The sequence below is a fragment of the Stegastes partitus genome, unplaced genomic scaffold (genome assembly GCF_000690725.1).
Source record: "Stegastes partitus isolate 25-593 unplaced genomic scaffold, Stegastes_partitus-1.0.2 Scaffold1210, whole genome shotgun sequence".
Taxonomy (NCBI): Eukaryota; Metazoa; Chordata; class Actinopteri; family Pomacentridae; genus Stegastes; species Stegastes partitus.
Window position 1 is genome coordinate 181,536 of NW_007578941.1, and position 18,458 is coordinate 199,993.

Sequence of the window (18,458 nt, forward strand, 5' to 3'; positions counted from 1 at the left end):
TCTGATGCTTCAGGAGGCTTTTTGATCAGGTGGCATCTCCGTAGCTTCAGTGAAACCGATCTAATCAAAAGCAACAGAAGCCGGTTGAGATGAGTCACTTCCTGCGCTGGAGGCCGAGCGGCTACGATTCAGGTTCTGGAGCTGCGGTGAAATGAAGCGTTCACTTCCTGTCACATCGCTGCTTTGAAACAAAACGTCTTCGGCCTTCGCTCAGACTCCATCACAGTCCGTAAATCACTCAACAAATCCGACCTTTAGAAACAAACCCGGCCTTCTGGATGTCTGACGGCAGCAGCAGAGGGTGAAACCGGGTCACTCCACGTGAACCAGATCTTTGTTCTGACAAATCCTCACACTCACCTAATTACCTGAGCCGGGTCAGCGTTCTGCAGCGCAGCACCAAACCCAGCAGAGCGGCGACCCGCTCTGGATATTAATGCTGCTTTCTGAGGGTCTCCGTTGAGTTTCTTCGTCCGGTGCAGTCGGGATTAATCCTAAACGTCTCGGTTTCGCTCATCTCTTTGTCGGACGTCATTACTTATTAAGCGAAAACACATTTCTGTCTGTGAAATATGCATGAGTGTTTTCTTCCACTTATCTTGTGGAGTCGTGCATTAACATGAGCGGAGATGAAACACGAAACCACGACTGGTAGGATCTCAAAATGCAGCATTACTGACGGACGGCTCCGAAACAATCTGCAGTAAGAGTCAGAACGCATCAGCTGGTCTCATGAAGTCAATGATGTTTCTCAGCCATATTTACTAAATTCAGTGAAATTAATCCTAAATAATCAGATGTTCCACCTCAAACAGACGTACGTTTGGGAGCTTTTCCTGTCTTGAGTAGCTCCAGTCAGGTTTCAGGTCGCTTTACGTATTTTAAAAAGATCCCGTCGACTGTTGATCGTCCATTTTTGGTCTGTGAAGTCAACCTTAAGGATCTGTTTGAGGCTCTGGAGAAGCAGGAAGTGAAGTGACGACATGACAAAAACTAAAAGCAGCATCTTCTGTTTGAGGTCTCAGAGTCGTAAATAAAGTAGAATTTCATGTTTAATGTCAGTAACTGGTTGCATCACCGCTCACAGATCAGCTGTTTTTATTTTATATCTGTTTGGTCCAAAGAGATCCAACAGCAATGCAGCATACAGTCGTGACTCGATAATCCGACACTAAATGTAAAACCTTCTGTTATGTCAGATAGCAAAGCTGTCGGATTGTCAAGACAGAGGTCGAGATACGAGGAGGGCTTGATGCTGGAAGGATCATTTGTTGTTAATATTTATTGTTCATAGTTGTTATAAGGGCTGGTCCCAATAGCACTTTCTGGTCTCTGGATATTCAGGCCCAGTTCATGATGAATATCAGAATATTCGTCCCGGTCGGGGGACACTTCCACCCCGGGGGAGCGCTCCGACGGACGAACACACAGGCAGTACTTGGCTGCTGATGCTAGTTTAGTTAGCGGTCATGGTTCTGTTTCCACCATCCATGTTCACTTCACTGAGCATGCTCACTGCGTGTGACGTCGTCGTGTCCTCTTCTGCTCATGCGGGACACTTCTGGGTCGTATGAAGTTCACACAGCAGATCACATACAAGTCGCATTTAACTGGAAATGTGAAGGAACTCACAAAAAATAATCGAATTTCACAAAAAATCAGACTTTTTTATCACTATTATTCCACCAGGCTGCTGTCCTATCGAACAGCTTGTTTCCTTGGTTACTGCTTTTTTCCTAATAGATGTGTGCTTCTGTCTCTGTTGTGCTGTTTCTAGAACAACAGTTTCCCTGAGTTACCCCACCAAAGGGACCAGTAAAGTTCTATGTAGATCTAAAAGAGCATCAAGTCCTGCAGTGGAACGTAGCCAATCTGTCGGATTAAGTCAGATAATACGCCGTTATCCTGATTGGTGACATTAAATGTCATGTTGGAGTCGGAATCCAAGACTGTCGGTGTGTTGAAGCTGTTTTTAATGGGTTCTGTCGGATAGCAAGGTTTAGGATTGTTAAGGGATTATCGAGTCACGACTGTATACTGAAAAGAAGCAGGAATTTTTTACTTAAATTTAATCTTTTTGCAACCAAATCTTCCTTTTTTTTGCTTCTCGCTCATGTTTCTGTGCACATGCATGTCAACAAACCTCATATCTGATAAATAAAGTGAAAAAACTTCCCAAGAACTCCCAAATTGTAAATCAGCGGCGAATGAGGTTAAGTTTTATTGTTGTTTTTTTATCAAACAGTAAAAAAAATCAGTGCAACATTAGAATTTCCACACGTGGAAGAATCAGTTTTTATGTATATTTTTTCTTTATTTCTATTTTCTTTCCTCTTTGCTGCTGGAACATGACAACGTTCTCCACCGTGGGTTAACAAAAGTTCGTCTCATCTTAACAAAGTTTCAGCGTGACGTCTTCTGTTATGTGATAATTGGACTTTACAATGCCGCAGCTACAGCAACATATTTATATTTTACAGCCCAGCTTATAAATAATTCCTGCTCGTGAGGCATAATACTGTGTCTGGGAATGAAAAATACATATTTGTTGGAGCCTATAAAACATGTATGTGTGCTGTATGTATATTTATGAAGCGTCAGTAAAGAACTAAATGTCCACAGAAAACACAGCAGATCAGATTCACTGTGTGTTCGTGAGGGTGCGGCCTGGACATGAGATGAAAACCCAGTTCAGCACTTTTCCGTGGTGCAGCTTGCGTTCGGTCCATTTCATGCCTGGTAATTAAACTTTTAGCACCTTCATTAGGATGCTGCCTGCGAACGCGTCCTGCGGAGCAACAATAGCAAATGTCATGTTTCCTCGCTGCCGGCGTTGCACACAAACCACAAACAGCGGTGCTGCTTTACCCTTTCACGTGGCACAGAACCGGTTTTCACCTCCAGAACCGTGAGGCCCAGGCTGGCGGGCTGCAGCCTCCTGCACCTGGAGGCCTCAGAGCGGCGACCTGGACGTGACCCGCTGTGCAGCTGCACTGGCACGCCGGCAAATTGGTGCATCACAGGCAAAGTGACATTAGCATTTTGATGGTTTGGAAGGTGAGACGGGCAGTAATGGCGACGTAATTATTGTTTGGGACACATCCGCTGTCGGTCCGGCTCGTCTGGATCCCAGCGATCATCAGCGCTGAGATCACACCGACTGTGGTGACGGGGTTTTATTAAGACATGTTATTAATGAGCTTTATTTGTGCTGTGTTCAGTGTGTGACGTAAATGCTGTGTTCTGTGTGTGTGCATGTGAGCTTCATGACGTGATGTTTACCATCAAACAGCTGCTGTGTTTAACTGAACCCACATTAACAGAAGCATCAGGAAACCACGAAATATATACGATAATCATTGTCTGTTTCTATTTTTATTTCTGTTTTTTATACGTTATTTCATCGGTCACTGTCTTTTCTTTTGCCATTTATTTATGAATTTTACTTTTTTACTATTAATTCTGTTATTATCATTTTTAGCCTTGTGTTTGTGGTTTAAGCCTCTGTTTTACTTTATTTTTTTCCCCCTTACTTGGATGTGTTGTTTTATTATTTTATCAGGGGTTGTACTTATTTATGTGAATTGTCTATTTTTATTATTTTCTGCTTAATTTAGTTCATGTTAATTTTCTGTTCTTTTACCTTTTATTTACTTATTTATGTATTTCTTTTACTTTTTACTATTGCTACTATTATTATCATTTTCAGCCTTGTGTTTGTGTTTGTGTTTTTTTTAATTTTTATTTTATTACACTTCTTCTCTCTCTTACCTGAATGTGAGATTTTCTTATTTTACCCTGTGTTGTTGTACTGATTTATTTTAAGAATCTTTTTAACAATTTATAATAAGAGTCTATTTCTGTTCTTATTTTTTAGAATTATTTTTATTGTCTTTTTTTTTTTTTAAACCTTATTTATTTCATTGTTCATTTTATTCTCTTTTACCCAGTATTTATTTTACGAATTTACTCTTATCATTTCTCATTTTGTGTTTATGGTTTAATTCTCTATTTTTCTTTTATTCTGCTTTTTCTTTCCCTTACTTTGATGTGGTGTTTTATTTTTGCATGTTTTGTTGTACTAATTTATTTTAAGATTTTTTTTAATTAATTTGTAATAATAGTCTTTTTTTCTTATTATTTTTCTAGTCTATTTTTATCATCTACTTGGTTTCTTAAATGTATTAAATTGTTCGTTTCTATTCTCTTTTTAAAAATTTTTATTTTCTCTTTTCATTTATTTTACTTATTTACTATTATTAATTTCTCATCTCATGTTTATGATTTTACCCTCTGTTTTCTTTTATCCCTCTTGTTCTTTCCTTTACTTGGATGTGGTATTTTATTATTCTATCTGGTGTTGTTGTACTCATTTATTTTGAGAATCTTTCACCACATTTAGACCGACCAGCCGTCTGTTGTTGAATGTTCATCCTGAGTTTCCTTCTTTCAACTATAAATCACTTTATAAACTCTGCTTTTAAAATTAGTTATATAAAAAAATATATTTAGTGAGTGTAGATTGTCAGTTTGCATATCAAAATATGTCAATAAAATGAGCGGCGAGCAGTGTAAAAGTCTCCCTGCTGTAAGTAAATCACACACTACAGAGGAGCACGAGTGTGTTTCCTCCTTTAACACAACTTTGCAGAGGACGACACACTCGTGTGATGCGAGGATTTGTCAGTTTACGGCCCACGCTGTCGTGTGAGTCCTGACCGAGAGGGCCGAGCTTCACTTCACGTTAACAAAGCGGGGGATATGAGCGGAGGATTTGGTTTGGAGTTTGTCGGAGCCTGAGCCGTCTCGTCTGTTTGTTCTTGCAGCTGGTGAGCGAGCAACAAGAGAGCCGCCCTCTTCTGAGCCCCTCCATCGACGACTTCCTCTGCGAGACCAAGTGTGATGGGGTTTCCCGCCCAGTGACTTCCAACACAGCCGGTAACGCACTGATTCTGTAAAACTGTTCGCACGACTGAACTTCAGGTGTTTTTTAATTAGTTTAAGATGCACATTAACCATTAAGGCTGGATGTCAAAATTGAAATATTACAATCAGCAGCAAATGGCGCCTTAATGAATAACATAAGACAAAGATTGTTGATTGTTGAAGACGTTGGTTAATTTCACTATTCTTACTCTGCTTTGGTCGATCACCACGACAGACTCTGGAAATGCCCTGAACTTACTTGTCAGACTAAATATTCACAGTCACTGTTAGCAACTCTTGTTCTTTAGCTGCGTTTGTGTGACGTGGCGTCCCACAGGGCTCAATCCTCGGCCCCATTTCATTCAGTTTGTGTCTGTTGTCCCTTTGTCACTTTAGTGGCCATTTTCACGCCTGAATTCTACCACGTAAACTAAAGTTTATGGACAAGTGTAGTAACTGATGTTTTCAACAGAGGTTTAGATGCAAAAAAATACAAAAAAAACAGCAGGAAACAAGATTTGCAATCGCAGAGTGCTGCACAAGAAAAATCAGTGTTATTGGACTACATGATTCAACACAAGGTGTGCTGCCATTTATGTGTTTAAATGTGATTATCAACAGACGATACATCTTTTAATGGAAGTTCCTTCTTCTTTCTGTTTGTCAGCTTGTGACTGACGCTGGTGGTTTTCATGTTTGCTGCCTAACGGAAGATTTAAAGAAGAAACAAACATTTTCTGTCATGTTACGTTGGGCTGAACAATGATAGTGACGTATTTTTTAAAAGATATTGAGGCATTTTTTTCCCCAAAGTTAGCACAAAATCCACCTGAATTTCCAGAATATCATTAAATGAAAATGTGTTTTTTCTATAAAGATTTCCACTCCATCAGTGTTGAGTTCTGTCAGTTGTCTCAGCAAACATGTGTGTTAAGCAGTTCAAATGCTTGTATTCCTGCAAGTAACGGAGCTACAAAAAACCATCTGGGTCAAAGAGGCTGCTGAGAAATGGAGCGTCCCGACTTAAACAAATGCCATCTCGGTTTCCACATGGGTGGGATCTCAGTCAATGAGCTGTGGCGTCTTCCCGACGATAATCTGCAGAAGCAGACTGCACAGCTGACATGTGTTATCTCCAAACTGGCCGCTGACTGCGTTGATTCAGCCGAGCAGAGTACGGAGGAGGAGGAGGAGGAACGTTGTGGTAAACTCTCAAACCTTCTGTCTCCCCAAAGCCTCCTTCTGCTCCTGCTGTCGGAGGCCCGAGACGAGAAAAGTTCCCAAAAGTAGAAAAATCAGGACTGGAATTCAGGTTATGTGCAAATATTGTAAAAGATGTGGGAAAGAAGTAAGAAAAGGCTGAATGTAGCTGATTGTGTCGTACTCGGAATGAGTGTAATGAAGTTTTAGATGAATGTTTGTACCAATAAATCCTCAGTATCAAGCTGTTATGGACGAGATTGTGTTGAAGCACTGGTGTCCTACAGCTTTCATGCTCTGCAGATGTTCCCTCTGGTCTCCTCCTGCTGACACAAGAATGTAGAAGCTAACAAAAGTAGAAAAATCCAGGCTGGAATTCAGTTTATGTGCAGATATTATAAAAGATTTGGGATATTTGAAATCAAAAACAAGAAAACTCCAGTTTCTTGTGTCGCTTTTATGGATGAGATGCACATTTACCTACAGTCTTCATGCTCTCCAGATGTTTCCTCTGGTCTCCTCCTGGTGATACAAGAATCTAGAAGTTCCCAAAAGTAGAAAAATTAAGGCAGAAATTCAAGTTTTGTGCAAAAGGTTTGGGAGAAAAGTAACTCTAGTTTCTTGTGTTATACTCAGAAGTTTTAGAGAAATGTTTGTACCCATAAAAAAGTTTACTTTCAAGCTTTTTATTGTGGAGATTCACATGAAACTTCAGTTTTCATGCTCTCCAGATGTTTCACCTGAGCTCCTCCTGCAGATACAAGAATCTAGAAGTTCCCAAAAGCAGAAAAATTACGGCTGAAATTCAAGTTTTGTGCAAAAGTAGCTCTAGTTTCTTGTGTTATACTCAAAAGTTTTAGAGAAATGTTTGTACCCATAAAAAAGTTTACTTTCAAGCTTTTTATTGTGGAGATTCACATAAAACTTCAGTTTTCATGCTCTCCAGATGTTCCCTCTGGTCTCCTCCTGCTGATACAAGAATCTAGAAGTTCCCAAAAGTAGAAAAATCCAGGCTGGAATTCAGTTAATGTGCAGATATTAAAAAAGATTTTGGATTATTGGAAATAAAAAGCAAGAAAACTCTAGTTTCTTGTGCCGCTGTTATGGATGAGATGCACATTTAACTGCAGTCTTCATGGTCTCCAGATGTTTCCTCTGGTCTCCTCCTGGTGATACAAGAATCTAGAAAGTTCCCAAAAGCAGAAAAATTAAGGCTGAAATTCACGTTATGTGCAAAAGATTTGGGAGAAAAGTAACTCAGAAGTATTTTAGAGAAATGTTTGTATTCATAAAAAGTTTGGTTTCAAGCTTTTATTGATGAGATGCACATTTAACTGTAGTGTTCATGGTCTCCAGATGTTCCCTCTGGTCTCCTCCTGCGGATACAAGAATCTAAAAGTTCCCAAAAGTGCAAAAATTCAGGCTGGAATTCAGTTGATGTGCAGATATTCTAAAAGATTTGGGATATTTGTAGTCAAAGCAAAAAAAAAGTCAAACTAGTTTCTTGTGTCACGCTCAGAACAAGTGTAAAGAAGTTTTGGGTAAATGTTTGCGCCAATCAAATCCTCAGTGTCAAGCTGTTGTGGAGGAGATGCAGATTGTGTTGAAGCGTTGGGTTCCTGCAGCGTTCCTGCAGCGTTCCTGCTCTCCAGATGTTCCCTCTGGTCTCCTCCTGCAGCTCTGAGGTTCTCCTGCAGGCTGACTCATGCAGGTGAAGTGGAATCCAGCTCTGATTGTGCGTCAATCACTTCTCCCACCGAACGGAAGCTTCCAGAGCCGAACGAAACTTAGCAAGCAGAGCAAGTCGATAACCAACAATGAGTACGAGCTCACGGATGCTAACGCAGCGATCTCTGTTTAGCGCACTTTTCAGCTGATGGAGGAGAAATGTTCCTCAGCAGGCTCGTGTCCTTCACATCTGTCACCAGATGTTTACAGATGAATGTATTCAGGAGGAGCTTCTCATCAAGATGCTCTCAGAACCTTCAGTTTTTTTTGTCAGCACTCTGCTCCGGTTCAGTCGTCACAATAAAGACCAACGTTGTCACCTGGGAGCTCCTCACAGTAAAGTTACACACTTTTAGTTTTTACTGTATTTCAAAGAAAAGATATAATCATGTGAAAGATCATTGTTGTTTTAAATGTTGTCCATCTTTTGTTAAATTACCGAATTAATTTTTTAAAAAAACAAAAACCGTTAGTTTACATGTTGACTGCATAAAACAAAAGAGGCTAAAACTGAATGTCTAAATAATAATTTTTTTTTTTAATTATAAATTGTTCTTTTATTTTTATTTATTTATTTTTTTCATTAAAAATGTTTTTTTAAGAATCGTTCTTTTAGTATGTGTGACCAAAACATTGTACTTTTTAACTTTATTTAAAGCAGCTAAAATATTATCAATTTGCAGATATTTGCTTTTGTTTTTGAGAGAAAATTTTATATATATAAAGTGATATTTTTCAGATTTTCTCTGTTTTGTTAGATCACAGATAATATCCAGTAAAATCACAGAAAATAAAGTTTTAAATCACTGGTTTACTATAAGAATAAAAAAGAAGCAAACAAACAAAGAAAAACCTGTAAAATGTGTCCACATCAATAATCTGTATTGTTCACAAAGTGTGGAGATAATATTAAACTATTTTACTGTATTTTAATCAGATAAAACTATGAATACGTTCCAGATATTTTCCATTATTTTCACCATTTTTACATAGAAGAAGAGTTCAGGTCAAACCTCACCCCAGGAGTCTTGGTTTGACCCTGACATGCATCACCGCCACAGATGATCAATATCATCGGTTTAATCTGTGAGAACTCAAAGTGTTTTTGCTCACTAGTGTATTTTAAAACTTTGGCCTCCAGCAGAAACATCTGGCCCATGAAGAAAACTTCCTCGTCGTACATCTTCTCCCCGTCTCATCATTTCAAACAGACTCCGGGTGACAAAACATTTCTGACACCAGCGTCTCCGCATAAACAGCTTGTGTTTCAGCGTTTTAATGCTGGAAGCTCTCCAGGCGAGCGTCCTCGCCAGCGCGTCTCCCTTGATTTCTAATTGTACTTGTCATCTAAAGAGCACGAGGCATGGAAGACAAGCGTGCTCTCTAATTACGCAGAGATCTCAGTCAACAAACGCTCTCGCTCGGTTGTCATGAAACAGCAGCGCGCCAATTACGCAGTCGTGTGCCTGTAGTTTGGAGCTCGCGTCGCACAAAACACTCCGTCAGGGTCCTCGGAGACGAGCCGGAAAAACTTTGTAGTTGCCTCAAAGTAACCGGCGAGTAGAAACGCTGCGGCTGTGGAGTTTTTTGGCAACAGCTGGGTGTTTATAGAAATCCCAGATTATCGCTTGTCAGTGCAGAAAGCAACTTTATTCCAGAGTTATGTGAGTTTAGGACGGGATGGATGTGATGGGATCAACGTGGAGCGAGAAGTTAAGAAGAAATACAGTGACAACAACAACAAGATAGGAGGTTTTGTGCATTTAACCCTGTTGGCAGACGTTTTATTCAGTTATGTATTAGTCAGTTTTATTATTCTACAAATGTGTGGGCACTTAGTTCAGCCTGGGTGTGTTCTTTGACAGCTGCTTTACATTCAACAAACAGATTATACGGTGGCCCAGAAGTGTCACAACAAAACAAAAGCCACAACACCACACAATAAGCCACAACGCTACAAAATTAGCAACACAACACCTGGAAGTTATACTGTGAAGTGCGCAGCGCCACACGAAGTGGGCAGAAGCCGGAGATTGTTGGAAACAACTCGAAAGTAAGTAAAATACTGATGGCAAAAAGTGTCCATTAATCAAAAACGGGCTGTACCTGTGGCGTCCACATTAATAAGTCGAACATGCAATGACTCTTTATTTATAATTCAAAGTTAACAACAGCTGTAATAGCGCATACAGAAATTATTAAACATTATTTACTATCAGTACTTTACTTACTTCTCGAGTTGTTTCCAACAATCTCCGGCTTCTGCCCACTGCGTGTGGCGTTGCGCACTTCACAGTATAACTTCCAGGTAAAAAAAACAAAAAAAACTATTTCCGTTGCAGCCGTTGTATTGTGTTGCTGTTAATTTTGTAGTGTTGCGGCTAATTGTGTTGTGTTGTGGCTTTTGTTTTGTTGTGACACTTCTGGGCCACCGTAAGATTCGCACTGTCATAAAAAAAATACCTTCTTCCAGTTACGACTGCTCGCAAAAGTCAACCCTTATCTCCCTCGTGACGACTTTGAAACAGTTCTTCCCGCTCTGATCACGACCAGGCCGGACTGTTGTAATTCTTTGTACATCGGCCTCGATCAGACGTCTCCTCGCCGGCTGCAGTCGGTCCAAAATGGTGCATAAATATATATACAGATATTGAAAATAACTTAGGATGCAAATAAACCTTCAGGAAATTTTCAGGCAAAATGCTGACTTGACTTTCGGTGGTTAGCATCGTCGCCTCGCAGCTAGAAGGTCGACGGTTCCTGTTCCGGTGAGGACAGCGTGGAGTCTCCATATTCTCCCCGTGCAGCGTGGGTTCTCTCCGGGTTCTCTGGCTTCCTCCAAAAAACATGTTGAGGTTAATTGGTGATTGTAAATTGTCCGTAGGTGTGAATGTGAGTGTGCTTGGTTGTCTGTCTCTAAGTGTAGCCCTGTGATAGACTGGTTACCTGTCCAGGTGCCTTCACCCTGAGTCAGCTGGGATAGACTCCAGCCCCCCATGACCCTAGTGAGGATTAAGGTGTAGACATGATGGATGGGTGGATGGATGGAAATCTAACTATAAACATATAAAGTTAATAACCACTACATGACATAAAAGCATAAACAAAGTTCATCCCTTTGACTCTCCTTTGCCGCTCCACCAACCTGAGATCGAATCACTCAACTGACCAAACCGGAGACGCTTCGTCCTCGTCGAGCCGCTCAGCTGCACGAAATATATTTAGATCCGCTGAAGAGAGCAGCAGCGAGTTCCTCCGATGAGGCCCTGAGGGGGAACCGTGCAGCCTGAGCGCCCCTGACAGCTCGACTCGCCGCGTCAGGAGACGTGTAGATCAAAATGGAAGCTCGGCGCGGCACAATAAGTGAAACCTGTCGTCGTGTTTCACTACAAAGAGCCGGTTAGGGTTACGAAAATATGACTCGAGCTTCATGAGATCTCAGACTTCACTCAGGGAGGGAGAGTCACGGAGCGACTCGGCAGACACGACACCGACACCAAAGAACCGGGTGGACGGTTTAGCTTCTGTTTTAAATTCATGTACTTTTATTTAACCTCTTGTCCTCAAAACTTTAATTTGACCTCAGAAGAAGCAAATGAACAGAACAGACTGAAGCTATTTACAGAAATCCAAACTGCTCCACCTCCCTGTTGAGTCTCTCAGATGAGCATCGTACATGTTTGCTGTAAACCGGTTCGGATGCTGAACCCGCTGTCGTCTCCTCACAGTTCTGTCTTCAACTCTGGACCTGCTCGATCTCAGCGAACCCGTGGAGAGGAGGAACAGCAAGGGCAGGAAGAGTCCGCTGTCGTCCCTCCAGAAGAACAACTCTCACCGGAAGAAGACGGATGAGACGGAGCTGATCCAGGTGGAGGTGGAGCAGACCGGACCGAGCATGAGAACCCCGGAGAGGGCGTCGCTGGACTCAGGTAGGGTCAGGATGCTGCTCGGTCTGCTGCTAGAGCCACAAACTGTAGATGCAGGAAAACAAAGACGACATGTGGAGTTGAGGCAGCTAATGCAGCAACAGGAGGGTTTGCTATGAAGCAAGATTAACTAATCCAGGCTTTCTGTGTCTTATCTGGCTCGACACAACCTAAAACCCCCAATAAGAGATGATAACGGACTCTAGTAGTTGTGCAGCATCTGTTACCATGGTGACCCAGCCAGTCCCTTGTCCAATCTCTGAATTTTTGTCACATGACTGCTGGTCTCAGCTGAGTCACTGATGTCTTCACAGATGCACCGGGATTTGCAGAATTTTTTGTTTTTTACAGAATCTGGTCAGTGTAAACGGTTCAGTTTCAGCAGATTTTTAAATGAAGCATTTAGAATAAAGGAAACGTAATGAAATATCACCATTTTAGGCTCACATAAGTATAACGTGTGGTTGTTTCTATACGCGTGTGTAGATTCAGTTTGCAATCAGCAAAAAGTTCCTAAATTTTTGTCACATGACTGTTGGTCTCAGCTGAGTCACTGATGTCTTCACAGATGCACTGGGATTTGCAGAATTTTTTGTTTTTTACAGAACCTGGTTGGTGCAAATGGTTTAGTTTTGGCTGATTTTTAAATGACGATATTTACATGTTGACTGGGAAAAAAACAAAAAGACAAAAAAGAAAAGAAGCACTTCAAATGTCCACCTTAAAAATGTGTATTTTTACATTGAGCAACTAGAAAATTAAACATTTTTACGGTATTTAAATGGGCTAAAACATGACTATTCTACAGATATTTACTGGTCTATTTTACAGTTTTTTACGTAATATTTCTGGCACATAGAATATTTATAATCGACTTTACAGCAGAAGGAAGCTGTTTACGAGGGCGATAGATACATTAACATGACCTCCGTGTCCTTTATTATTGATCCGATCTGCTCTGCGGTTCAAACACACTATTATGTGCGCCTACGACGTGACCTCTGAAATGCCACGTCCTCGCATCAAGCCATAACTCAGCCACCAGAACTCCCATAATCCCCCGTGGAACTGACCTCGCACATGCTCAGTGCGGGCCGCAGAAGGATCAAGCCAATTTACTGTAATGAAGGGGATCATCTTTAAAGACATTAAGAGGAAACGGGCAATTACTTTAGTATTTGCCGGCTGAAAAGGTTAAAGTCTTCAGCGCGGAGTGAGTGGAGCTGCAGCGCGGTGAATAATTCATGACGCCGAGGCTGATTAGAACTCCGGCGTCATTTACCGGCAAAACTTCTGGTCCTGTCGGAGCTGCAGCCAGATGTTTCAGACGTCTGCGGCATTAATTGTCTGTCTGTTTTTAGAAAGATTCCATTCGCGACTGAGAAAACAGCGTTAAGAGCTTTGTGATTCGACTAATGGAACAAAAAAATAAGCGGTTTCTTTTGTAAATCAGTGTCACTGCTTGTTAATTTTTCTTTTGTTTCACAATGTCGTTTATGCAAATGAACACTTTGTCTGATGTGTCGCAGGTGGATTTAAATAGGATTCATTTGATGAAAAAAATTTTCTGTGCAAGAAATTTGATTTAATTTGCAAATAGTTTTTCATCCAAATGTCAACGAAATCTGTAAAAACGTTCCCGTCTGACCTCCTCAGAATCCGCTGATTGTTCATCTACAGTAACTTCAGTTTATTTAATGAAGTCATGCAAAGTTTTACCTTCAAACTATGAATGTTTTCGTTCTCTTCGAGTGCATCATCGCACTTTTTAATTATTTTTTCCATCATTTCTGAGCCTCATAATTTAACCAGTGCCTCAGATAGATGCATGACGTTATCAGGGTTTAAAAACACATTTGAGTTCTGTTAGAAGCTGCAACCAGTTTTACATCCACTCCAGGCATCATAATCTAAAGACTGAATCTGTCTTTACAAGTTTTCAGTAATTTATTACCACAAAAAGACTAAAATCACCACAACAAATAGGCAAAATTACCCCAAAGACTCAAAAAAACATCTGAAAACACCACAAAAAGACACAAAATTTCCACAAAAAGACACAAAATTAACACAAAAATAGACAAAAATGATTAACATGGCTGCTAAAAAGATGCAGCATCACAACAAAATGGTCTAAATTACCACCAGAGGTGGGCTTAATATTACATCCACTCCAGATGTCACAATCTAAAGACAACAGCTGTCTTTAGAAATTTTCAGTAATTTTTACCACAAAAATACACAAAATCCCCACAACAAATAGGCAAAGTTACCCCAAAGACTCAAAATTGCCACAAAAAACATTTGAAATGACCACAACAACACACAACATTTCCACAAAATTTGCAAAATAACCACAAAACAGATGAAAAAAGCTTAAAAATCACTGCAACAGAGATGCAACATCACCACTAAATGGTCAAAAAAGACTCAAATCACCACAAAAAGAGGCAAAATTACCCCAAGGACTCAAAAAAACATCTGAAAACACCACAAAAAATGCAAAATAACCACAAAATAAGACAAAATTACCACAAAAGGACACAAAATTAACACAAAAACAGACAAAAAAAGACTAAAATTGATAGTAGATAGATAAAATATGCAGCATCATCACAAAATCGAGAGAAGAGTTGGTCTTATTATAACATCCACTCCAGGTGTCACGATCTAAAGACTGAATCTGTCTTCAGAGTTATTTTTATGTCCGTCCAGGTTCACAATCTAAAGACAAATTCTGTTTTTGACGATTTTATTATGTTTTATCTTCTACAAGTTCCCAGAGGTAAACCACCAAAGGGGATCAATAAAGTTCTATCTGATCTAATTTTTCTATCACCAACTCTGAGCATCAGTATTATGGGATGTCTCATCGTGTGAACAGTCAGACTGCAGCAGTTTAATGTCTATGAGTCATAGAAACAATCATCGGTACCCTGGATGTGTTTCTGGTTTCTGATCAATCACCAGAGAAAACTTTAAAAAATGCATCCTGGGTAAACTTTCCAGGCTCATGTGTGATGGTGGTTGATCAGTTCCAGACAATGAAAGGAACATTTTGATGATTTTATTCTCTATTGTTTCATTGCTGTCTCCAGTCACCATCAGTTCTTTGGACAAATGGGAGGAACTGAATCCCAACCCGGAGAGAAACGGCAACAGGAAGTGGAAGATGGAGAGACGGCGCTCGTCTAAAAACTCCTCCAATGAGTTTCTGTGGTAGGTTCTGAGCCTTCGTCTTGAGATTACAGCGTGTTGGACTGAACTATTCTGTTGTTGTCATTTATTATTCATGGAGGAGTTTGTGTCCTGCAACACACCTGTAATCAGAGTTAGCTTTTATAAACCATCACCAAGATGTTTCCCTCAGAATCAACTCCTCACACCTCTAAGAAGCTTCTCAGTTCTTGGTTTTAGCTTCACAACTTTGCTGTTTTCACTCTCATCAGAGTCACTTTTAACCACAGCAGGCGTCTAAGAAGCTAAAAATAGTTCTGTTCACTACCTGCAGCACAAACAAAAAGAGGCGTATTTCCATCAAGAGGTGTTGAAGAGCGATGTGATTATTGGATTTACATCCGTCAGCTTGTTGTTATCCCCCAAACAGACAGCAAAAACACATTACTGCAGGTATAAACAAGCTGTATTTGCTCTGTAATCTGAGCTCTAGCTCTAATATTTACCTAAATGTAGATCCGTGCATGGAAAAATGCTAAATTTGCAGAATCCCGGTGTTGTTTTCTGGCCGTGCAGTTGTTTTGGATTTAACGAACGGCTGGATTTTAGATCAGAAAATGTCCCCAGAGTGCTCTTGAAACTGGATTTGCAGATGGACAAAAGGTGTTAAAGGTGGTATGGAACGCATCCCGAGAGCTCCTAAAGAGTTGCACCGCTTTTCCCTCCTTCAGGTCCATCGACTGCAAAACGCAATTAGACTCGACCAATAAGAACACGTTGGAGGCGAACACCAAAGTGGAGCCGGAGTCCGCCCTCGCATCGCAAGTAAGTGCTGGGCATGACGAACCCTAACCCTAATCATCGTTACGTCCTTCTGAAGCGAGAACACCTTCTGTTCTGACTGACGGCTAATCTCAAGAAACGATGACGCTAACGTAGCATGCTAATGTTGGTTAATACTGAAGTGTGTTTCTAATAAGACGCCCTTGTTTGTGTGCATCACTGTGTCCTAACGCCTACAATTCTTCCATTTCAGCTCAACAGGCAGTATATTAGTGGAAGACATGTAAGCCTCCCTACGCATCCTTTCATGCAAACACCGAAAGACTTTCACATTTGCACCGGCGACAACAGCATCACGCTCAAATTGACCGTAAAGACCAAACAAAAAATGAGACCTGAAGCCAAAAAGGCGCCTTTTGAGGAAATTCTGTCGGCCTTGAGTTTGTTTCCTGTGTGGTGCTACGAGGTCCAAATGTCAAGCGCTTTCCTCCTCAGTCGATGTCTCTGTGTAGGTCTGCATAAGGGGTCTTGTTTCCAGACGCCATTATTAGATTAATAGCCTATGAATTATTCAGCAGCTTCACTCCGAGCCCATTTAGCGTCGATCTCGCCGAGCTAGCTGAGCATACAGCACCTTTTCAGCGCGCCGATTAATAATAGATTTGGGGATTAAAGATAGCTGTCTGAGACGGAGGGAAGTTATTGGCAAACAAACACACAGAATTTGTCTCGCTCAGGAGTTTACATCGCAGCTCGCTGACAGGAATACTGTACGGGGCGGTTCTGGTTTCCTGCTTGGCAGCGACCACACACACACCAAAATGCAAACACACACACAACGTGCATGCAAAGAGGAGATTTACACACACTGAGCTAACACGAGCTGGAGAATTTAGGCTTTGAGGGAAAATCCACCTTCAGTTGGAGATCAAGAGCTCGAAATTACAATCATGACTGAAGCAGCCGAGTTTATTCCTGACATTAAGAGCAACTTTATTTGTTCAGAAACTTGTGAAAAAACAGTTGCAGGATCTTCTTGCTAGGTCTCTGCGAGCTCCATCTGTCAATACAGCTGCAGGAAATCAAACTTTATACGTTTTTACAGGACAACGCACATCTATTTCTAAGCCCCGCCCCTTGACAGACAGTGTCCAATCATAGCTCAGCTTTGAAATAGTTATGTTTGCTAGTTCGTCCTCATTCTTTAACTCCTGCAGCATTGTTTTAATGTACAATAATTTTAGTATATGTAGTGAAGCCCTGCAAAGTTTTAGCTTCATCCTGAATATTTAAAGTCCACAGAGGTTCACACTAAAACCACTAAAGTCTTCAGTGTCGGAGTCGAACAGCCTCAGAATTACTTCGTCGTACACTTCCTCAGTCTCTCTGTCGTTGTCGCTCTTAGTGTCACTTTCTTTTCGAGGTAAATTAGTCGCATCATTGTTTAAGCCGCAGTGTTCAAAGCGTGAGAAAAAAGTAGGAGCTTATAGTCCAGACATTACGGTAATTCAAAACAACATCAGGCTGGTCTGCTGAGAAACTGCTGCCACTTCCTGTTTCATGCTAAATTCTTTCCTGGAATTAAAATCAAAAGCTGTGTCTGGAAAGAAGCCCTCTTTGTTTCTGAGAACTAGCACCACGGGTTGACATTAACCACTCCTGTTTCCCTGCAGGTAGATCAAACATTTTCTGCTATTAAGCTGTGACTCTCCCGCCAGAATACTGAATCTTGCCAGATTTCTTTGGGGGGAAATTAAACCGAAAAACCAGAAAGAAACTAATTTTTCTTTTAAACAAACCGACCACAGATCCTCGTAAATGTGGCAAGATTTTTCCTCTTTAACACTGCATGCGTTTTGTTTCTGTAAATAAAAATGTGCTTATCTTCCGGCTATTTCCTCGTTGGGTAAATTAGTCTCGTGTAATGAGTCTGCGGAGACGAGACTTGTTCCAGGTAAACGGCCGACCTGAGCTGAACACACACACACGTGCGGCGGCGTGATGCATCTGCCCCGGGCTACATGCAGACGTCCCACATAAATCCAGCGCTCATATCACGTCCGAGAACGAAAGAATATCTCCGAATCGTTTACCCCCTCGCAGTTTAATGCGTCGGAGTAATACGGAGTCGCGTAAAGTTGCCGTGGTGCGAACCCACATGCGTGTAATTGGTCGATTTCCAGAGCGAGAATCCATCAGTGCAGGTGGATATTGCATGTGCAGGAGGGTGGAAATGAGAATACGTCGCATGTTGGGCCGTGGGGGTGGGAGGGTGCTGCTGGCGGTTCTGCCGGCCTTCCCGAGCATGTCCGAGGCGTTCGGGGGATGTTCGCTCGTCCCTGGGGAGGCAGAGGCGGCCGACCCCGCGTGGTGTGACGTGTTGCTGTGAAGGTGTATGTTTAATGGATGGTGTTTCTGCGCATAAATGTTTACGGCGGTGAAATGTGTGCGGCAGGCCCGGCTGAGCAAGGAGCAGCGGTGGGGGAGCGCCCTGCTGTCCAGACACCAGTCCCTGGAGGAGGAGTTCGAGCGAGCCAAGGCCGCCGTGGAGGTAAGAGGAGTTCGGCTCGCCTCGCGCCTGTCAGCCGTCGACACAGAACCGTCCCGGCTGCTGACTTTTAATGAGACTTCACAGGAGATGATTTTTCTGTCCTTGTCAAGAGCGTTTGTTTTGGTGGGAGTCGTGGTTCAAGAGACTCAAAACAAAAGTGCTTATTG

General features: G+C 41.5%; 1 protein-coding gene across 1 annotated transcript in view; it reads left to right on the forward strand.

Moving 5' to 3' along the window:
* Positions 1-18,458, forward strand: part of LOC103368834 (PEX5-related protein) — a 68,694-nt gene that overhangs the window by 10,171 nt on the left and 40,065 nt on the right. The window contains exons 2-7 of the mRNA XM_008297328.1: positions 4,827-4,938; positions 11,583-11,783; positions 14,879-14,999; positions 15,689-15,782; positions 15,994-16,023; positions 18,196-18,291. Coding sequence (XP_008295550.1) covers positions 4,827-4,938; positions 11,583-11,783; positions 14,879-14,999; positions 15,689-15,782; positions 15,994-16,023; positions 18,196-18,291 — 654 coding nt within the window. The remainder of the gene's footprint in view (positions 1-4,826; positions 4,939-11,582; positions 11,784-14,878; positions 15,000-15,688; positions 15,783-15,993; positions 16,024-18,195; positions 18,292-18,458) is intronic.